The sequence below is a fragment of the Bombina bombina genome, chromosome 7 (assembly GCF_027579735.1).
Source record: "Bombina bombina isolate aBomBom1 chromosome 7, aBomBom1.pri, whole genome shotgun sequence".
Lineage (NCBI taxonomy): Eukaryota > Metazoa > Chordata > Amphibia > Anura > Bombinatoridae > Bombina > Bombina bombina.
In genome coordinates this window covers 472,583,648-472,607,633 of record NC_069505.1, presented here as the reverse complement: position 1 = coordinate 472,607,633, position 23,986 = coordinate 472,583,648, and the positions used below count along the sequence as shown (strand labels likewise).

At 38.7% G+C, this 23,986-nt stretch overlaps 1 protein-coding gene across 4 annotated transcripts in view; it reads left to right on the top strand.

Annotated features, from left to right (window-relative positions):
• Nucleotides 1–23,986, top strand: part of LOC128666755 (oocyte zinc finger protein XlCOF7.1-like) — a 278,254-nt gene that overhangs the window by 28,941 nt on the left and 225,327 nt on the right. For 3 of the 4 annotated variants that reach the window (XM_053721524.1, XM_053721523.1, XM_053721525.1), the window contains exons 6-10: nucleotides 190–276; nucleotides 1,343–1,432; nucleotides 9,121–9,219; nucleotides 9,438–9,545; nucleotides 19,790–19,894. In XM_053721524.1, coding sequence (XP_053577499.1) covers nucleotides 190–276; nucleotides 1,343–1,432; nucleotides 9,121–9,219; nucleotides 9,438–9,545; nucleotides 19,790–19,894 — 489 coding nt within the window. The remainder of the gene's footprint in view (nucleotides 1–189; nucleotides 277–1,342; nucleotides 1,433–9,120; nucleotides 9,220–9,437; nucleotides 9,546–19,789; nucleotides 19,895–23,986) is intronic. The other variant, XM_053721526.1, reaches the window with a different exon arrangement.

The following is a 23,986-nucleotide window of genomic DNA, read 5'->3' as shown; positions in this document are numbered from 1 at the left end:
ATCGGTCTATTCCTAGTAGATTGGAACGTTGTATAAAATGACGTGGTATGTCTGAAACATGATAAAAAAACAAATAGCCCTTTTAGTGCATTGAAAGTATTGAGTGTCCAATAGTCAAACATATTTAGCTGCTTTTGGAGTGAAAATAAAATCCTAAACCATGAAGTGTTTTCTGTATTGGTCTTACAGGTGATATTAATGCTGATGTAGCTGATCAGACAGATCTGAGAGTCACGTGTCAGCTAGAGCAGCAAATGTGTGACAGCGACAGTGCAGGTAAGTGCACGTGTGTGACAGTGACAGTGCAGGTAAGTGCACGTGTGTGAAGTGTCTTCTGCTTATGGGATATTGCCTGGCTTTTATAGTTAATGGGAGATTCCAGCCAAAATTGTAATCCCCATAGATGCAGTTCAGTTTTGAATAGAAGCATTTGTGTAATATACTTGTATTGGCAAAAATGCTTCTAATAAAAGCTATAGCTGTTTCAAAAGTGTATTTAAAGGACCAGTAAACACAGCAGATTTGCATAACCAACAGATGCAAGATAACAAGACAATACAATAGCATTTACTCTGAATTTCAAATGAGTAGTAGATTCTTTTTTAACACATTTCAAAGTTATGTATATTTCCACTCCCCCTGTACCATGTGATAGCAATCAGCCAATCACAAATGCATATACGTATAGTCTGAGTTCTTGCACATGCTCAGTAGGAGTTGGTGACTCAAAAAAGTGTAAATATAAAAGACTGTGCACCTTTTTTTTAATGGAAGTAAATTGGAAAGTTGTTTAAAATTACATGCTGTATCTGAATCATTAAAATTTAATAAAACCTGAGTGTCCCTTTAAGTATGCACCATGCACCAGCATTTTAAACACAACACTTGCTCAAAGAGCCTAAGGTGCTTCTACCATCTGGCAATGACTCAAATTGTTAATTGCTGACATGATACAAGCCCACTGGCGCTCTGAGCAGTTGTAGTATTTAAAATGCTGGTGCACTGTAAATATCTAGCTATGCTTCACATGCACTTGCAGAGAAAAACACTAAACCAGTGATAACTTTTACTAGAAGCATTTTTTCCAATACATTTATATTGTAAATATGTTTCTATTCAAAGATATTATTAATCTATTGGCGTTTATATTTTGACTGGAATACCCCTTTAATTGTACATTATGTCACTGGTCAATGTGTCACCTTTATTTAACCAATCACATACGTAGTGTCACAGAGCAATATAGGCTGCTGTTACATTTCTGCAATGGTTAAACATTAGCTGCTTTTGGAGTGAAAATAAAATCCTAAACCGTAAACTGTTGTCTGCATCGGTCTTACAGGTGATATTAATGCTGATGTAGCCGATCAGACAGATCTGAGAGTAACGTGTCAATCTCCGGAACAGCAAATGTGTGACAGCGACAGTGCAGGTAAGTGCACGTGTGTGACAGTGGTAGTGCAGGTAAGTGCGCGTGTGTGACAGTGCAGGTAGGTGCATGTGTGACAGTGCAGGTAAGTGCGCGTGTGTGACAGTGCAGGTAAGTGCACGTGTGTGACAGTGACAGTGCAGGGAAGGGCATGTGTGTGACAGTGACAGTGCAGGTAAATGCACGTGTATGACAGTGACAGTGCAGGTAAGTGCACGTGTGTGACAGTGCAGGTAAGTGCATGTGTGTGACAGTGACAGTGCAGGGAAGGGCATGTGTGTGACAGTGACAGTGCAGGTAAATGCACGTGTATGACAGTGACAGTGCAGGTAAGTGCATGTGTGTGACAGTGCAGGTAAGTGCACGTGTGTGACAGTGACAGTGCAGGTAAGGGCATGTGTGTGACAGTGCAGGTAAATGCACGTGTGTGACAGTTCAGGTAAATGCACGTGTGTGACAGTTCAGGTGAGTGCACGTGTGTGACAGTGCAGGTGAGTGCACATGTGTGACATGTCTTCTGTTTATGGGGTATTGCCTGCCTTTTATATTGGATTGTCTAAGTACTGTACATTATGTCACTGGTCAATGTGTTACCTTAATTTAAAGGGATATGAAACCCAATTTTATTCTTTCATGATTTAGATAAAGCAGCAATTTTAAGCAACTTTCTAATTTACTTTCTATTATCAAAAGCAGGACTGTAATCATAGGAGCCTGGCATATTTTTGACTCAGCACCTGGGTAGTGCTTGTTGATTGGTGGCTAAATGTAGCTCCTATGCTTACATTCTTGCTTTTTCAAATAAAGATAGCAAGAGAACAAAAAAGAAATTGTTAATAAACGTTATGTAGAAAGTTGTTTAAAATTGGTGCTCTATCTGAATCATGAAAGGGAAATCTTGTGAATTAAAGGGATACTTAAACCTTTCTTTTACGTACGTGACCAGCTGTAACACGTTTTGTTTGTGTGGGAATCTTGTGAATTAAAGCGATACTTAAACCTTTCTGTCACGTACGTGACCAGCTGTAACACGTTTTGTTTGTGTGGGAATCTTGTGAATTAAAGGGATACTTAAACCTTTCTATCACGTACGTGACCAGCTATAACACGTTTTGTTTGTGTGGGAATCTTGTGAATTAAAGGGATACTTAAACCTTTCTATAACGTACGTGACCAGCTGTAACACGTTTTGTTTGTGTGGGAATCTTGTGAATTAAAGGGATACTTAAACCTTTCTATCACGTACGTGACCAGCTGTAACACGTTTTGTTTGTGTGGGAATCTTGTGAATTAAAGGGATACTTAAACCTTTCTATCACGTACGTGACCAGCTATAACACGTTTTGTTTGTGTGGGAATCTTGTGAATTAAAGGGATACTTAAACCTTTCTATCACGTACGTGACCAGCTGTAACACGTTTTGTTTGTGTGGGAATCTTGTGAATTAAAGGGATACTTAAACCTTTCTATCACGTACGTGACCAGCTGTAACACGTTTTGTTTGTGTGGGAATCTTATGAATTAAAGGGGTACTTAAACCTTTCTATCACGTACGTGACCAGCTATAACACGTTTTGTTTGTGTGGGAATCTTGTGAATTAAAGGGATACTTAAACCTTTCTATAACGTACGTGACCAGCTGTAACACGTTTTGTTTGTGTGGGAATCTTGTGAATTAAAGGGATACTTAAACCTTTCTATCACGTACGTGACCAGCTATAACACGTTTTGTTTGTGTGGGAATCTTGTGAATTAAAGGGATACTTAAACCTTTCTATCACATACGTGACCAGCTGTACCACGTTTTGTTTGTGTGGGAATCTTGTGAATTAAAGGGATACTTAAACCTTTCTATTACGTACGTGACCAGCTGTAACACGTTTTGTTTGTGTGGGAATCTTGTGAATTAAAGGGATACTTAAACTTTTCTATCACGTACGTGACCAGCTGTAACACGTTTTGTTTGTGTGGGAATCTTGTGAATTAAAGGGATATTTAAACCTTTCTATCACGTACGTGACCAGCTGTAACACGTTTTGTTTGTGTGGGAATCTTGTGAATTAAAGGGATACTTAAACCTTTCTATCACGTACGTGACCAGCTATAACACATTTTGTTTGTGTGGGAATCTTGTGAATTAAAGGAATACTTAAACCTTTCTATCACGTACGTGACCAGCTGTAACACGTTTTGTTTGTGTGGGAATCTTGTGAATTAAAGGGATACTTAAACCTTTCTATCACGTACGTGACCAGCTGTAACACGTTTTGTTTGTGTGGGAATCTTGTGAATTAAAGGAATACTTAAACCTTTCTATCACATACGTGACCAGCTGTACCACGTTTTGTTTGTGTGGGAATCTTGTGAATTAAAGGGATACTTAAACCTTTCTATTACGTAAGTGACCAGCTGTAACACGTTTTGTTTGTGTGGGAATCTTGTGAATTAAAGGGATACTTAAACCTTTCTATCACGTACGTGACCAGCTGTAACACGTTTTGTTTGTGTGGGAATCTTGTGAATTAAAGGGATACTTAAACCTTTCTATCACGTACGTGACCAGCTGTAACACGTTTTGTTTGTGTGGGAATCTTGTGAATTAAAGGGATACTTAAACCTTTCTATCACGTACGTGACCAGCTATAACACGTTTTGTTTGTGTGGGAATCTTGTGAATTAAAGGGATACTTAAACCTTTCTATCACGTACGTGACCAGCTGTAACACGTTTTGTTTGTGTGGGAATCTTGTGAATTAAAGGGATACTTAAACCTTTCTATCACGTACGTGACCAGCTGTAACACGTTTTGTTTGTGTGGGAATCTTGTGAATTAAAGGGATACTTAAACCTTTCTATCACGTACGTGACCAGCTATAACACGTTTTGTTTGTGTGGGAATCTTGTGAATTAAAGGGATACTTAAACCTTTCTATCACGTACGTGACCAGCTGTAACACGTTTTGTTTGTGTGGGAATCTTGTGAATTAAAGGGATACTTAAACCTTTCTATCACGTACGTGACCAGCTGTACCACGTTTTGTTTGTGTGGGAATCTTGTGAATTAAAGGGATACTTAAACCTTTCTATCACGTACGTGACCAGCTGTAACACGTTTTGTTTGTGTGGGAATCTTGTGAATTAAAGGGATACTTAAACCTTTCTATCACGTACGTGACCAGCTGTAACACGTTTTGTTTGTGTGGGAATCTTGTGAATTAAAGGGATACTTAAACCTTTCTATCACGTACGTGACCAGCTGTAACACGTTTTGTTTATGTGGGAATCTTGTGAATTAAAGGGATACTTAAACCTTTCTATCACGTACGTGACCAGCTGTAACACGTTTTGTTTGTGTGGGAATCTTGTGAATTAAAGGGATACTTAAACCTTTCTATCACGTACGTGACCAGCTGTAACACGTTTTGTTTGTGTGGGAATCATGTGAATTAAAGGGATACTTAAACCTTTCTATCACGTACGTGACCAGCTATAACACGTTTTGTTTGTGTGGGAATCTTGTGAATTAAAGGGATACTTAAACCTTTCTATCACGTACGTGACCAGCTGTACCACGTTTTGTTTGTGTGGGAATCTTGTGAATTAAAGGAATACTTAAACCTTTCTATCACGTACGTGACCAGCTGTAACACGTTTTGTTTGTGTGGGAATCTTGTGAATTAAAGGGATACTTAAACCTTTCTATCACGTACGTGACCAGCTGTAACACGTTTTGTTTGTGTGGGAATCTTGTGAATTAAAGGGATACTTAAACCTTTCTATCACATACGTGACCAGCTGTAACACGTTTTGTTTGTGTGGGAATCTTGTGAATTAAAGGGATACTTAAACCTTTCTATTACGTACGTGACCAGCTGTAACACGTTTTGTTTGTGTGGGAATCTTGTGAATTAAAGGGATACTTAAACCTTTCTATCACGTACGTGACCAGCTGTAACACGTTTTGTTTGTGTGGGAATCTTGTGAATTAAAGGAATGCTTAAACCTTTCTATCACGTACGTGACCAGCTATAACACGTTTTGTTTGTGTGGGAATCTTGTGAATTAAAGGGATACTTAAACCTTTCTATCACGTACGTGACCAGCTGTAACACGTTTTGTTTGTGTGGGAATCTTATGAATTAAAGGGGTACTTAAACCTTTCTATCACGTACGTGACCAGCTGTAACACGTTTTGTTTGTGTGGGAATCTTGTGAATTAAAGGGATACTTAAACCTTTCTATCACGTACGTGACCAGCTGTACCACGTTTTGTTTGTGTGGGAATCTTGTGAATTAAAGGGATACTTAAACCTTTCTATCACGTACGTGACCAGCTGTAACACGTTTTGTTTGTGTAGGAATCTTGTGAATTAAAGGGATACTTAAACCTTTCTATCACGTACGTGACCAGCTGTAACACGTTTTGTTTGTGTGGGAATCTTATGAATTAAAGGGGTACTTAAACCTTTCTATCACGTACCTGACCAGCTGTAACACGTTTTGTTTGTGTGGGAATCTTATGAATTAAAGGGATACTTAAACCTTTCTATCACGTACGTGACCAGCTGTAACACGTTTTGTTTGTGTGGGAATCTTATGAATTAAAGGGGTACTTAAACCTTTCTATCACGTACGTGACCAGCTGTACCACATTTTGTTTGTGTGGGAATCTTGTGAATTAAAGGGATACTTAAACCTTTCTATCACGTACGTGACCAGCTGTACCACGTTTTGTTTGTGTGGGAATCTTATGAATTAAAGGGATACTTAAACCTTTCTATCACGTACGTGACCAGCTGTACCACGTTTTGTTTGTGTGGGAATCTTATGAATTAAAGGGATACTTAAACCTTTCTATCACGTACGTGACCAGCTGTACCACGTTTTGTTTGTGTGGGAATCTTGAGAATTAAAGGGATACTTAAACCTTTCTATCACGTACGTGACCAGCTGTACCACGTTTTGTTTGTGTGGGAATCTTGTGAATTAAAGGGATACTTAAACCTTTCTATCACGTACGTGACCAGCTGTAACACGTTTTGTTTGTGTGGGAAGTTTGTGAATTAAAGGGATACTTAAACCTTTCTATCACGTACGTGACCAGCTGTACCACGTTTTGTTTGTGTGGGAATCTTGTGAATTAAAGGAATCCTTAAACCTTTCTGTCACGTACGTGACCAGCTGTAACACGTTTTGTTTGTGTGGGAATCTTGTGAATTAAAGGGATACTTAAACCTTTCTATCACGTACGTGACCAGCTATAACACGTTTTGTTTGTGTGGGAATCTTGTGAATTAAAGGGATACTTAAACCTTTCTGTCACGTACGTGACCAGCTGTAACACGTTTTGTTTGTGTGGGAATCTTGTGAATTAAAGGAATACTTAAACCTTTCTATCACGTACGTGACCAGCTGTAACACGTTTTGTTTGTGTGGGAATCTTGTGAATTAAAGGGATACTTAAACCTTTCTATCACGTACGTGACCAGCTGTAACACGTTTTGTTTGTGTGGGAATCTTGTGAATTAAAGGGATACTTAAACCTTTCTATCACATACGTGACCAGCTGTAACACGTTTTGTTTGTGTGGGAATCTTGTGAATTAAAGGAATACTTAAACATTTCTATCACATACGTGACCAGCTGTAACACGTTTTATTTGTGTGGGAATCTTGAAAACAGAAATAAGCTTGTTGCCGTATTAGTCCCATAGAGAATGCTCATTTAGTAGATTGTGATACCTACATATTCCATAAGTTGTCACAACCTAACAGGTCCCTTTATTTAGATGTAGAAGAGACCTGGGAGGTCTTGATGGAAAAAAAAAATAGCTTGATTTTGTTGTTTCATTAGAAGGTATCACAATTTTCTAAATGAAATCAAGAGAAAAAATAGATGAGAATCTGCTGCAGAGAGACCCTTGTAGAAATGTGCAGTATTGTTCCCAACGATATTGTGTATTCTAATAGCTGTACACGTGCGCATATACACACATGTAGTATTGTTCCCAACGGTATTGTGTATTCTAATGAGCTGTACACGTGCACTTATACACATGCAGTATTGTTCCCAACGGTATTGTGTATTCTAATAGCTGTACACGTGCACATATACACATGCAGTATTGTTCCCAACTGTATTGTGTATGCTAATGAGCTGTACACGTGCGCATATACAAATGTATTGTTCCCAACAGTATTGTGTATTCTTATAGCTGTACACGTGCACATATACACATGCAGTATTGCTCCCAACGGTATTGTGCATTCTTATAGCTGTACACGTGCACATATACACATGCAGTATAGTTCCCAGCGGTATTGTGTATGCTAATGAGCTATACACGTGCAGCTATTGTGTAGGCAATTTATTGCAAAGACCGAAAGCAATGAGAAGATGTATAAATACACACATACACACACACACACACACATATATATATATATATATATATATATATATATATATATATATATACACACACACACACACACACACACACACATACATACACATATATACGCACACACAAATATATATATATATATATATATATATATATATATATATATATATATATATACATACACACACACACACACACAGGGAGCATTATTGTATCTCAATTTTCTTGTTTACATGGTTATTGTAACCAGAAGTTTAGAAATGTTTAGTGTAGGTGAGGAATATAATAGGCAAAATCAACTATTTTAAATGATAATAGAAAGGTAAAAGAGCTATTTGTAAAAAATACAATAACATTTAATACAGTCCAGTAGGTAAAACAGATAATTGATAACACATTAAAGGGGAGAAAATATTAGAATACACTGTCCCTTTAAGGGATATGAAAGTCAAACTAGTGATTTGTGGTTACAAACATGCCTCTTGTCATTGGCTCATCCAATGTGTTCCACTATCCCCAGCAGTGCATTGCAGCTCTGGGGCTGAGTTTGACTGTGTTTAATCCTTCTGCAATGGTTAAAAACATAGTGGCTGATGATGAAAGATTCTCCAGCTTGGGGAGAAATTATAGTGCAGGCTTCACATTGACTGAACTCTCTGCAGTCTCTAAGAAAAAGGGCGGGACCTGGAAGTCCCAGAGAGATGACTCCATTAAAGCTCTCCTCCCAGGTGAGATAGTCTAAAATGATCCCTCAGCACTGTAAGATCTCAAGCCCAGTGTAATATATTTTATAATACCCAACAAAAAGCAGCAGAAATAGTGTTTTACACTACATTGGAATATTATTGCTGTATTGTCCCCGTGGCAGGTATAGGGGTTGTTGGAATACTGGTGCTGTATTATCTCCATGTCAGGTATAAGGACTGTTGAAATACTAGTGCTGTATTGTCCCCATGTCAGGTATAGGGGCTGTTGGAATACTAGTGCTGTATTGTCCCCATGTCAGGTATAGGGGCTGTTGGAATACTAGTGCTGTATTGTCCCATGTCAGGAATAGGGGCTGTTGGAATACTAGTGCTGTATTGTCCCCATGTCAGGTATAAGGACTGTTGGAATACTAGTGCTGTATTGTACCATGTCAGGTATAAGGACTGTTGGAATACTAGTGATGTGTTGTGCCCATGTCAGGTATATGGGCTGTTAGAAAATTAGTGCTTTTTAAAATGTCATTTTAAAAAGAGAGCACAGAAACTATAAATAGTCATTCTTTTGTTTTTTTACTCAGATGAAAATGATGCTAAGATTTTATGCAACATGGAACAAACAGAAGACCAGTGGGTAATAAATTTGCCAGAACAGGAAATATGTGACAATATTAATATAGGTGAGTGTATGTGTGTGATGTGTCTGAGAGATAACGGGTACAGGTGAGTGTAAGTGTGTGATGTGTCTGAGGGATACAGGGTACATGTGAGTGTACGTGTGTGATGTGGCTGAGAGACACAGCAGAGTGCATGTGTTTGGCATTCTAATATAACATCTTCCTTGTGAAGTGCTCAAAAGCTAAAATGTGACCAATCCATATTTATATGATCTATACAGGTGATTTCAAGACTGAAGTGACACTTAATGCTGAACAAACAAATGATCTGTATTTAACGAGTCACCTAGAAGCTGTGAAGCAGGAAATCGGTGACAATATAAGTACAGGTAAGTGTGTGTGTTTGATGTGTCTGAGGGATACAGATCATATTCCCCACTAAGAACAGGGAGGAGAAGGAGATTTTTTTTTAGAGCCCCTATCTCCGCCTCCCAAAGCACTCATAAAAACTATATATATATATATATAGATAGATAGATATATATATTTCTTTCATGTAATTGGCAAGAGTCCATGAGCTAGTGACGTATGGGATATACAATCCTTGGGGCAAAGTTTTCCAAACCTCAAAATGCCTATAAATACACCCCTCACCACACTCACAATTCAGTTTTTACAAACTTTGGTGGTGAAGTAAGTTTGTGCTAAGATTTCTATGTTGATATGCACTTCTCAGCATTTTGAAGCCCGATTCCTCTCAGAGTACAGTGAATGTCAGAGGGATGTGAAGGGAGTATCAGCTATTGAATGCAATGGTTTTCCTCACGGGAGATCTATTTCATAGGTTCTCTGTTATCGGTCATAGAGATTCATCTCCTACCTCCCTTATTCAGATCAACGATATACTCTCATATTCCATTACCTCTACTGATAACTGTTTCAGTGGGTGTCTTTTAGGTAAGTAAAGTATGTTTTCATTACTTAAGACACTCTCAGCTATGGTTTGGCACTTTATGTATTTATATAAAGTTCTAAATATATGTATTGTACTTATAGTTGCCATGATTCAGGTTTCAGTTTATTTCCTTTTGCTGTCAGTTTCATATTTGGGAAATTTATTTTTAGGATAAAATGTATTTCTTACCTGGGGTATAGTCTTTTTTTCAATTGACTGTCATTTTAAATTCGCGGGGAGAATTAGGCTTGCGGGGGCGCAAAATGCTAAAGTATATTGTGTCATTTTTGGCGCGAAGTTACGTTCGATGTTAGCGCCAAAATTTTTTATTTCTGTTTGTTTTGTGCATCCTATTTGGCGCCAAATATTTCATTATTTAAAACCCCATTCCTATATGCCTCTTGTCTTTTTTTCAGAGGGCTATGCTGTTTGCATTTTTTCCCATTCCTGAAACTGTCATATAAGGAAATTGATAATTTTGCTTTATATGTTGTTTTTTTCGCTTACATTTGCAAGATGTCTCAATCTGATCCTGTGTCATAAATCACTGATGGAACCCTGCTGTCTGATAACAGTTCTACCAAAGCTAAGTGCATTTGTTGTAAACTTGTGGAGATTTTTTCTCCAGCTGTGGTTTGTAATAGTTTGTAATAGTGCTTTGCCTGTTGTTGTTCCTTCAACATCTAATGCACAAGATATACCTGTGAATTTAAAAGATTTTATTGCTGATTCTATTCAGAAGGCTCTGTCTGCCATCCCGCCTTCTAATAAACGTAAAAGGTGTTTTTAAAACTTACCATAACATTGATGAAATTTCAAATGACCGACAACATTATCCTCCTCTGATAAGGATCTATTTGATTCAGAAGATCCTTCCTCAGATATTGACACTGACAAATCTACTTATTTATTTAAAATAGAGTACATTCGTTCTTTGTTAAAAGAAGTGTTGATTATATTGGATATTGAGGAAACTAGTCCTCTTGATATTAAAACTAGTAAACATTTAACTAGTAAACATTCCTATGGAAGATGGTACTTATTTTAAAGATCCTTTAGATAGGAAACCTGAATCTTATCTAAGAAAAGTCTATTTATATTCTGGTCATCTTCTCAGGCCTGCAATTTCTTTTTGGTTGGAACATTTAGAGCAACATGATTTGGATTCTGATTTATCTAGCATTGTTCGCTTGCTTCAACATGCTAATCATTTTATTTGTGATGCCATTTTTGATATAATCAAAATTGATGTTAAATCTATGTCTTTAGCTATTTTAGCTAGAAGAGCTTTGTGGCTTAAATCTTGGAATGCTGACATGACTTCTAAATCTAGATTGCTATCTCTTTCTTTCCAAGGTAATAAGTTATTTGGTTCTCAGTTGGATTCGATTATTTCAACTTTCACTGGGGGAAGGGAGATATTTTTGCCTCAGGATAAAAGACCTAAGGGTAAATCTAAAGCTTCTAACGGCTTTCGTTCCTTCGACTTGTTTTCACATACTCCACTTACTGCGAAAAATCTTTAAGTGGATCCCCACCGAAACTAGAAAATCTGTCACCCACGCCCTCGTCAGTAGTCGACTGGACTATGACAATGCACTCTATGCCGGGTCCACCATCAAGCTCCAGAAACGACTCCCAACGCATCCAGAACACCTCGGCCAGACTCATCCTCGACATCCCTCACCAAAACCACATCACCGGACACATAAGGAACCTACACTGGCTCTCCGTCAACAAGAGGAATCACCTTCAAGCTCCTAACCCATGCATTCAAAGCCCTCCACAACATCGGTCCTGAATACATCAACCACCGTGCCAATTTCTACACCCCTTCCAGACAACTCCGCTCTGCTGACCAAGCACTCGCAGTCACCCCCCGCGTCAAGAAAATAACAGCTGGAGGAAAATCCTTCTCCTATATGGCAGCAAGGTCATGGAACTCCCTCTCGCTGCACCTCAGACAATCCACCTCCCTTACAAACTTCAGGAAGGACCTCAAGACCTGGCTCTTCGATTGAATCGTCTTCCCTTAGCCCCCCTCCCCCCCCCTCCCATAGCACCTTGAGACGCTCACGGGTGATTAGTTTGCGCTTTACAAGTACCCAATAAAATAGATAGAAGGAACAGAAACCTAATCCTTCCCCCAAGGAATCTGTTTCCAGTTAGAAAACTTCTTCAGTTTGGAATAAATCCGAGCCTTTTAAGAAACCAAAGCCAGCCCCCAAGTCCGCATGAAGGTGCAGCCCTCATTCCAGCTCAGCTGGTAGGGGGCAGATTAAGGTTTTTCAAGGATGTTTGGACAAATTCTGTCCGAAATCAATGGATTCTGAGTATTGTCTTTCAGGGGTATCGAATAGGATTCAGAGTAAGACCTTCTGTGAGAAGATTTTTTCTCTCACGCATACCAGCAAATCCGGTAAAGGCTCAGGCTTTCCTGAAGTGTGTTTCAGACCTGGAGCTTTCAGGGGTGATCATGCCAGTTCCATTTCAGGAACATAGTCTGGGGTTTTATTCAAATCTATTCATTGTCCCAAAGAAAGAAAATTCATTCAGACCAGTTCTGGATCTAAAATTTTTTTTTTTTGAATCGTTGTGTAAAAGTACCAACTTTCAAGATGGTGACTATACAGACTATTCTGCCTTTTGTTCAGCAAGGGCATTATATGTCCACAATAGACTTACAGGATGCATATCTTCATATTCTGATTCATCCAGATCATTATCAGTTTCTTAGATTCTCTTTTCTAGACATGCATTACCAATTTGTCGCTCTTCCATTTGGCCTAGCGACAGCTCCAAGAATCTTTTCAAAGGTTCCCGGTGCCCTGCTCTCTGTAATCAGAGAGAGGGGTATTGCAGTGTTTCCTTATTTGGAGGATATCTTGGTACTAGCTCAGTTTTTACATTCTGCAGAATCTCACATGAATTAACAAGTGTTGTTTCTTTGAAAACATGGTTGGAGGATCAATTTACCAAAAAAATCTTTGATTCCTCAGACAAGGGTCACCTTTTTAGGTTTCCAGATAGATTCAGTGTCCATGACTCTGTCTCTAACAGACGAGACGTTTAAAATTGGTTTCAGCCTGTCGGAACCTTTAGTCTCAGTCATTCCCTTCAGTAGCTATGTGCATGGAAGTTTTAGGTCTCATGACTGCAGCATCAGACGCGATCCCCTTTGCTCGTTTTCACATTAGACCTCTTCAGCTTTGTATGCTGAACCAATGGTGCAGGGATTATACAAGGATTTCACAATTAATATCCTTAAATCCCAATGTTCGACTATCTCTGACTTGGTGGTTAGATCACCATTGTATAGTTCAAGGGGCCTCTTTTGTTCGTCCAACCTGGACTGTGATCACAACAGATGCGAGTCTTTCAGGTTGGGGAGCTGTTTGGGGATCTCTGACAGCACAAGGGGTTTGGAAATCTCAAAAGGCGAGATTACGAATCAATATTTTGGAACTCTGTGCGATTTTCAGGGCTCTTCAGATTTGGCCTCTGTTGAAGAGAGAACCGTTCATTTGTTTTCAGACAGACAATAACACAACTGTGGCATATGTCAATCATCAGGGTGGGACTCACAGTCCCCAAGCTATAAAAGAAGTATCTCGGATACTTGCTTGGGCGGAATCCAGCTCCTGTCTAATTTCTGCGCTTCATATCCCAGGTATAGATAATTGGGAGGCGGATTATCTCAGCCGTCAGACTTTACATCTGGGGGAGTGGTCCCTCCATCCAGATGTGTTTTCTCAGATTGTTCAGATGTGGGGTCTTCCAGAAATAGATCTGAAGGCTTCTCATCTAAACAAGAAACTTCCCAGGTACCTGTCCAGGTCCAGGGATCCTCAGGCGAAAGCAGTTGATGCGTTGACACTTCCTTGGTGTTATCAACCAGCTTATATTTTCCCGCCTCTAGTTCTTCTTCCAAGAGTAATCTCCAAAATCATCATGGAGAAATTGTTTGTTTTGCTGGTGGCTTCAGCATGGCCTCACAGGTTTTGGTATGCGGATCTTGTTCGGATGTCCAGTTGCCAACCTTGGCCACTTCCATTAAGGCCGGACCTTCTGTCTCAAGGTCCGTTTTTCCATCAGGATCTCAAATCATTAAATTTGAAGGTATGGAAATTGAACGCCTAGTGCTTAGTCATAGAGGTTTCTCTGATTCAGTGATTAATACTATGTTACAGGCTCGTAAATCTGTTTCTAGAAAGATTTATTATCGAGTTTGAAAGACTTATATTTCATGGTGTTCTCATAAATTCTCTTGCATTCTTTACTCCTATTATCAAATTTTCTTCATTCTCTTGGTATGTTTATTTGAAAAGCAAAAATGTAAGTTTAGATGCCGGCCCATTTTTTGATGAACAACCTGGGTTGTCCTTGCTGATTGAACAGCACCAATAAACAAGTGCTGTCCGTTGTCCTGAACCAAAAATTTGCTGCCTCCTTAGCTTAGATGCCTTCTTTTTCAAATAAAGATAGCAAGAGAACGATGAAAAATTGATAATAGAAGTAAATTAGAAAGTTGCTTAAAATTGCATGCTCTATCTGAATCACGAAAGAAAAAATTTGGGTTTAGTGTCCATTTAAAGGGATATAAAAACCCATAATTTTCTTTACTTCTATTATTAAATATGGTTTCTTCCCATGATATATTCTGTGTTGAAGAGATACCAAGGTAGCATCTGGAGCACTATATGGCAGGAAATAGCGCTACCATGTAGTGCTCTTGCAAATGGATAGCGTTCTAGTGAAACTGTTGCCATACAGTGCTCCAGAAATGGGCCGGCTCCTAAGAAGAAGTAAATTAGAAGGTTGTTTAAAATTGTATGCTCTGCCTGATTCATGAAATAAAGATTTCTTTCTAATGTGGTGTGAGTCCACGAAAATCCTTTCTTGTGGTAATTCATCTCCTGGCCACCAGGAGGGGGCAAAGACACCATACACCAAAGCTTTAAGTATCCCTCCCACTTCCTCTTCCCTCCCAGTATTTCTTTGCCTCTTCAAGGAGAAGGCAAAGATAAAGGTGCTCATGGTTTTTATAGGGTGTCTTTGCCTCCTCCTGGTGGCCAGGAGATGGATTTTCATGGACTCTCACCACCAAGAAAGAGAGGAATTTATCAGGTAGGAATAAATTATGTTTTGGGGTTTCATGTTCTTTTAAAGGGAGATGAAGCAAAACAAAAAATTATTTCGTGATTCAGTCAGAGCTTACCTTTAAACACATTTCCAACTAACTTTAAATTTGCTTCATTCTCTTGGTATCCTTTGTTTAAGGAGCAGCAACACATTACTGGCAGCTAACTGACCACAATCACAAGAGGCATATATATGCAGTCACCTACCAGCAGCTAGCTCCCAGTAGTGCTTTGCTGCTCCTACCTAGGTATGCTTTTCAATAACGGATACCAAGAAAACAAAGCAAATTAGATAATAGAGGTAAATTGGAGAGTTGCTGCTAAAATATTGCATGTTCTAAATCAAGACAACTTGAGTTTGATATGACTGTCCCTTTAATTTGCTTTACCCTTCAATAAAATATCAACTGTTGCAATGTTTCTATTTACAAATACAACACTTTTCCTTTATAGCAACTATGCTGAAACATTTATTAAAAGGACATAATACAGCTGTGTGAAGTTGGCACCCCATGTAATTAAATTGTGAATACAAATATACCATTCGTTAGTGCCACAAAAACAAACGGTAGTGCCGGTTTCATTTCAGAGATATTGCGCTTTATATTTTAGCTCATATAACCTCAATCTCCGCCCACTTTCCACCCCATGTGATTCAATTGTGAAAAACAATACACTATTGGTTAGTGCTGCAAAAATGAACATTTGTGCCAGTTTAGTTTCTGAGATATTGCACTTTTATATTTCAGCCCATGTGACCTCACCTCCGCCCAGTTTCCACCCCTTGTTATTAAATCATAAAAAATAAATATTTTTTTTCATGATTTAATTACATGGGGTGGAAAGTGGGCAGAGGTGAGATCATGGAAATTAAGCTAATTTGATAATATAAGTAAATTGGAATCTTTTTTTTTTAAATTTGTATGCTCTGCCTGATTCACAAAAGAAAATGTTTGGCTTTCATATCCCTTTAATCATTATTTATAATCTTTCAAGATTCTTTCTCTTCTGGTGTTGTAACAAAAGTGTGGCATAAAACAGATTTTGCGCCCATACTTAAAGGGACAGTCTAGTCAAAATTTAAACTTTCACGATTCAGGTTGGGCAGGCAATTTTAAACTACTTTCCAGTTTACTTTTATCATCAAATTTGCTTTGTTCTCTTGGTATTGTTTGTTGAAAGCTAAACCTAGGTAGCATCATATCCTAATTTCTAAGTTCTTGAAGGCCGCCTCTTATCTCAGTGCATTTTGACAGTTTTTCACAGCTAGAGGGTGTTAGTTCATGTGTGTCATGCAAATAACATTGTGCTCACTTGTGTGTGGTTATTTATGAGTCAGCACTGATTGGCTAAAATGCATGCCTGTCAAAAGACCTGAGCTAAGGGGCAGTCTGCAGAGGCTTAGATACAAGGTAATTATAGAGGTAAAAAGTATATTAATATAACCGTTTTGTTTATGCAAAACTGGGGAGTGGGTAATAAAAAGGGATTATCTATCTTATTAAATAACAACAATTCTTGAGAAGACTGACCCTTTAAAAAGGAAATGACAGACCTGTGAGCTTAACATCTGTGATGGGAAAATGATCTGAAAGATTAATCAGGTTATACTATTTAGGAATAGATTTTGAATAGCAATACTATTAGTAGGAGACAGCATCAGTTTATGAAAGACAGATTGTAACAAACCATCCTATCTGCATGAAGTCAATAAACATATAGATCAGGGGGGTTGCAGTGGATTTGATCTATTAGGATTTTGTTACAACATTTGATACAGTTCTTCATTCTACATAGAAAGTTACTGTGCAAACTGATAGAGATCTGTTTGGAGAAAAATAATTTATTTCCAGTTTACTTCGATTATCAAATGTTCGTTGTTCTCTTGGGATCCTTTGTTGAAGGAGCAACACAAAAGGCACATATGTGCAGCCACCAATCATAACCTAGCTCCTAGTTGTGCCCTATTGAGAGTTGTTTTTAATAGAAATTCACAAGTTGAACAAAAGTGTTAGAGTACCTGATCCACTTATGTTTTATCTGTTTATTAATGATCTTGCAAAGGGGCATTGAAAGTCATGTGTCTGTGTTTGTAGATTATACAAAATTAAGTAAGGTAATGCAGTGTAAATGGGGTGCCATTTATTTACCAAGGGATTTGGATACATTGGAGGATTGGGCAGGAAAGTGGCAGATGAGAATAAATGCCAAGCTATGCATTTTGAAAGCAAAAATAAACATGCAACTAGCACTTTAAATGAGGTTGAGTTAAGGACTTCATTAAGGGCCGGATGATCACAAACTCACCAGCATGGAGAGAAATCACATGGTATTTTTATTAGACCTTGTATTGAAATATAGGTGTCTCTTCCTTCACATACAGAACTCTGCATAGTTAGATAAATGTCTCTCAAGGTAAAATTTTAGTATTTATTTATTTTGGGGGACCTCAAAGTATTAACAAGAGTTCTTAGATCATCTTGCTTGAGCAGAGAACGTTGAGCCATTGGGCCCTAAATGAGGAGGACTTGGAAGTTATTGTAGATAATAAATTTAACAAAAAGGTTCAATGTCAGTCAGAAAGGGCAGAGGCCAGTTAGGTAAGTCATGTATAAAAGAGATATAAATTCACCTGGTGGAAATATAATTCTGTCTCTTAATAAATCAATGGTAAAACCACCCCCTTAAATATGCAGCGCAAGTCTGGGGCCATTTTTTAGAAGGACATTATAGTACTGTAAAAAGTTCAGAGGAGGTGGGTGGTTGCAGTTGTTTACACTGGAATAAAACCATGTGAGTGTGGATATGGTTGCATTATACAAAATATACAGGGCCCATATAAGATATTTTAAGACCTGTTCATCAATAGGACTCATAAAGGACAAAAGGTCATCCGTTGAGACTTGAGGAACAGAGATTTCACCTACATCCATATAAGGGGCTCCTAAAGTAAAAACAATAAGGATATAGAATCTATGATTAAGCGCCACAAGGGGACGCGAAACGCGTAAGACCTTTCCCCTAGTCTGTTTGCCTTGTCTGGTCATATCTTTTTAATGCAATTTATCAATAAATTTCACTTTATTTTTAAACCTAGTAGTGCCTGCTTTTTCTTTAAGGATATAGAATTCTCTCCCTAGTGAGGCTGTCTTTGGAAATTTGGTTAATGCTTTGTTTTCTTGCTTTTTTGGCTACAGGGATATAACCGTATTGAGAGTAGTTGTAGCTTGTCGATCCTAGGGTACATCTGATTGTCACTTTGTAGTCAAGAATGAATGTTTTTCCCTTTGATGCACAACTAGAAAATGCTTCAATTAGTTTTTTATAGATTTGATAGAGATGAGTACTTTATCAACCTGTAACACTAAAACGATGTAACTGTTTAAAAGAGGGTAACGCCAGTGGATGTGTATCTGGTGGTATTGTCTGTTTTGGAAATACACAAACTGTTTTATGGTAAAGTTATAAAAACTAGATCATGTGATATAAAAATTAGATCATGAGCTATAAACACTAGATCATGCGATATAAACACTAGATCATGTGATATAAACACTAGAGCATGAGATATAAAAACTAGATCATGAGATATAAAGAACTAGATCATAGGATATAAACACTAAATCATGGGATATAAACACTAGATCATGGGATATAAAGAACTAGATCATGGGATATAAACATTAGATCATGGGATATAAAGACTAGATTATGGGATATAAACACTAGATTATGGGATATAAACACTAGATTATGGGATATAAAAACTAGATCATGAGATATAAAGAACTAGATCATGAGATATAAAGAACCAGATCATGGGATATAAAGAATCAGATCATGGGATATAAATAACTAGATCATGAGATATAAATAACTAGATCATGAGATATAAAGAACTAGATCATGAGATATAAAGAACTAGATCATGAGATATAAAGAACTAGATCATGAGATATAAAGAACTAGATCATGAGATATAAAGAACTAGATCATGCAATATAAAGAACTAGATCATGAGATATAAAGAACTAGATCATGAGATATAAAGAACTAGATCATGAGATATAAAGAACTAGATCATGAGATATAAAGAACTAGATCATGAGATATAAAGAACCAGATCATGGGATATAAAGAACCAGATCATGGGATATATAGAACTAGATCATGGGATATAAAGAACCAGATCATGGGATATAAAGAACTAGATCATGGGATATATAGAACCAGATCATGTGATATATAGAACTAGATCATGGGATATAAAGAACTAGATCATGAGATATAAAGAACTAGATCATGGGATATAAAGAACTAGATCATGTGATATATAGAACTAGATCATGGGATGTAAAGAACTAGATCATGGGATATATAGAACTAGATCATGGGATATATAGAACTAGATCATGAGATATAAAGAACTAGATCATGAGATATAAAGAACTAGATCATGAGATATAAAGAACTAGATCATGCGATATATAGAACTAGATCATGCGATATAAAAACTGAATCTGCTTTATTTGTACAGATGAAGATATCGCTGATATAGTGAAAGTTGAGATAACAGAAGATCTGTGTGTGAGGGGTCAGCTGGGAGCATCGGATGAGGAATCCAGTGACAGTATCAGCCTAGGTGAGTGTGCACGAGACATGCTGGTTTCACGTGTGCATGTATGTTGTGTGTGTGTGAGGGATGTGGGTTATAAGTAAGTGCAAGTATGTTATGTGTGAGGGAGATGGGTTACTAGTGAGTGTGTACATGTTATTGTGTGTAAGGAACAATGATTACAGTTAAGCGTGCACGTATGTTGTGTCTGAGGGTTGCTGGTGAGAGTGCATGTATGTTTTGTCTCAGGCACAAGAGTTTCAGGTGAGCGTGCATGTATGTTGTGTCTGAGGGTTGCTGCTGAGAGTGCATGTATGTTGTGTCTCAAACACAATAGTTACATGTGAGAGTGCATGTATGTTATGTCTCACACAATAGTTACAGGTGAGAGTGCATGTATGTTGTGTCTCATAGTTACATGTGAGAGTGCATGTATGTTGTGTCTCAGACACAATAGTTACAGGTGAGAGTGCATGTATGTTGTGTCTCAGACACAATAGTTACAGGTGAGAGTGCATGTATGTTGTGTCTCAGATACAATAGTTACAGGTGAGAGTGCATGTATGTTGTGTCTCAGACACAATAGTTACAGGTGAGAGTGCATGTATGTTGTGTCTCAGACACAAGAGTTACAGGTGAGAGTGCATGTATGTTGTGTCTCAGACAATAGTTACAGGTGAGAGTGCATGTATGTTGTGTCTGAGGGTTACAGGTGAGAGTGCATGTATGTTATGTCTCAGACACAATAGTAACAGGTGAGACTGCATGTATGTTGTGTCTCAGACACAATAGTTACAGGTGAGAGTGCATGTATGTTATGTCTCAGACACAAGAGTTACAGGTGAGAGTACATGTATGTTGTGTCTCAGACACAATAGTTACAAGTGAGTGTGCATGTATGTTGTGTCTCAGACACAATAGTTACAGGTGAAAGTGCATGTATGTTGTGTCTCAGACACATTAGTTACAGGTGAGAGTGCATGTATGTTATATCTCAGACACAATAGTTACAGGTGAGAGTGCATGTATGTTATGTCTCAGACACAAGAGTTACAGGTGAGAGTGCATGTATGTTGTGTCTGAGGGTTACAGGTGAGAGTGCATGTATGTTGTGACTGGTACACAAGAGTTACAGGTGAGAGTGCATGTATGTTGTGTCTCAGACACAATAGTTACAGGTGAGAGTGCATGTATGTTGTGTCTGGTACACAAGAGTTACAGGTGAGTGTGCATGTATGTTGTGTCTGAGGGTTACAGGTGAGAGTGCATGTATGTTATGTCTCAGACCCAATAGTTACAGGTGAGAGTGCATGTATGTTGTGTCTCAGACACAAGAGTTACAGGTGAGAGTGCATGTATGTTGTGTCTCAGACACAATAGTTACAGGTGAGAGTGCATGTATGTTGTGTCTCAGACACAAGAGTTACAGGTGAGAGTGCATGTATGTTGTGTCTCAAACACAAGAGTTACAGGTGAGAGTGCATGTATGTTGTGTCTGGTACACAAGAGTTACAGGTGAGTGTGCATGTATGTTATGTCTGAGGGTTACAGGTGAGAGTGCATGTATGTTGTGTCTCAGACCCAATAGTTACAGGTGAGAGTGCATGTATGTTGTGTCTCAGACACAAGAGTTACAGGTGAGAGTGCATGTATGTTGTGTCTCAGACACAATAGTTACAGGTGAGAGTGCATGTATGTTGTGTCTCAGACACAAGAGTTACAGGTGAGAGTGCATGTATGTTGTGTCTCAAACACAAGAGTTACAGGTGAGAGTGCATGTATGTTGTGTCTCAGACACAAGAGTTACAGGTGAGAGTACATGTATGTTGTGTCTCAGACACAATAGTTACAGGTGAGAGTGCATGTATGTTGTGTCTCAGACACAAGAGTTACAGGTGAGAGTGCATGTATGTTGTGTCTCAGACACAATAGTTACAGGTGAGAGTGCATGTATGTTATGTCTCAGACACAATAGTTACAGGTGAGAGTGCATGTATGTTGTGTCTCAGACACAATAGTTACAGGTGAGAGTGGATGTATGTTGTGTCTCAGACACAATAGTTACAGGTGAGAGTGCATGTATGTTGTGTCTCAGACACAATAGTTACAGGTGAGAGTGCATGTATGTTGTGTCTCAGACACAATAGTTACAAGTGAGTGTGCATGTATGTTGTGTCTCAGACACAAGAGTTACAGGTGAGAGTGCATGTATGTTATGTCTGAGGGTTACAGGTGAGAGTGCATGTATGTTGTGTCTCAGACACAATAGTTACAGGTGAGAGTGCATGTATGTTGTGTCTCAGACAAAAGACTTACAGGTGAGAGTGCATGTATGTTATGTCTCACACAGTAGTTACAGGTGAGAGTGCATGTATGTTGTGTCTCATAGTTACATGTGAGAGTGCATGTATGTTGTGTCTCAGACACAAGAGTTACAGGTGAGAGTGCATGTATGTTGTGTCTCAGACACAAGAGTTACAGGTGAGAGTGCATGTATGTTGTGTCTCAGACACAAGAGTTACAGGTGAGAGTGCATGTATGTTTCTCAGACACAAGAGTTACAGGTGAGAGTGCATGTATGTTGTGTCTGAGGGTTACAGGTGAGAGTGCATGTATGTTATGTCTCATAGTTACAGGTGAGAGTGCATGTATGTTGTGTCTCAGACACAAGAGTTACAGGTGAGAGTGCATGTATGTTGTGTCTCAGACACAAGAGTTACAGGTGAGAGTGCATGTATGTTGTGTCTCAGACACAAGAGTTACAGGTGAGAGTGCATGTATGTTGTGTCTGAGGGTTACAGGTGAGAGTGCATGTATGTTATGTCTCAGACACAATTGTTACAGGTGAGAGTGCATGTATGTTGTGTCTCAGACACAATTGTTACAGGTGAGAGTGCATGTATGTTATGTCTCAGACACAATAGTTACAGGTGAGAGTGCATGTATGTTGTGTCTCAGACACAATTGTTACAGGTGAGAGTGCATGTATGTTGTGTCTGAGACACAATAGTTACAGGTGAGAGTGCATGTATGTTGTGTCTGAGGGTTACAGGTGAGAGTGCATGTATGTTGTGTCCGGTACACAAGAGTTACAGGTGAGAGTGCATGTATGTTGTGTCTCAGACACAATAGTTACAGATGAGAGTGCATGTATATTGTGTCTGAGGGTTACAGGTGAGTGTGCATGGATGTTGTGTCTCAGACACAATAGTTACAGGTGAGAGTGCATGTATGTTGTGTCTCAGACACAATAGTTACAGGTGAGAGTGCATGTATGTTGTGTCTCAGACACAATAGTTAAAGGTGAGAGTGCATGTATGTTGTGTCTCAGACACAAGAGTTACAGGTGAGAGTGCATGTATGTTGTGTCTCAGATACAATAGTTACAGGTGAGAGTGCATGTATGTTGTGTCTCAGACACAAGAGTTACAGGTGAGAGTGCATGTATGTTGTGTCTCAGACACAAGAGTTACAGGTGAGAGTGCATGTATGTTGTGTCTCAGACACAAGAGTTACAGGTGAGAGTGCATGTATGTTGTGTCTGAGGGTTACAGGTGAGAGTGCATGTATGTTATGTCTCAGACACAATTGTTACAGGTGAGAGTGCATGTATGTTGTGTCTGAGACACAATAGTTACAGGTGAGAGTGCATGTATGTTGCGTCTCAGACACAATAGTTACAGGTGAGAGTGCATGTATGTTGTGTCTCAGACACAAGAGTTACAGGTGAGAGTGCATGTATGTTGTGTCTCAGACACAATAGTTACAGGTGAGAGTGCATGTATGTTGTGTCTCAGACACAAGAGTTACAGGTGAGAGTGCATGTATGTTGCGTCTCAGACACAATAGTTACAGGTGAGAGTGCATGTATGTTGTGTCTCAGACACAAGAGTTACAGGTGAGAGTGCGTTTATGTTGTGTCTCAGACACAAGAGTTACAGGTGAGAGTTCATGTATGTTGTGTCTCAGACACAATAGTTACAGGTGAGAGTGCATGTATGTTGTGTCTCAGACACAAGAGTTACAGGTGAGAGTGCATGTATGTTGTGTCTCACACAATAGTTACAGGTGAGAGTGTATGTATGTTGTGTCTCAGACACAAGAGTTACAGGTGAGAGT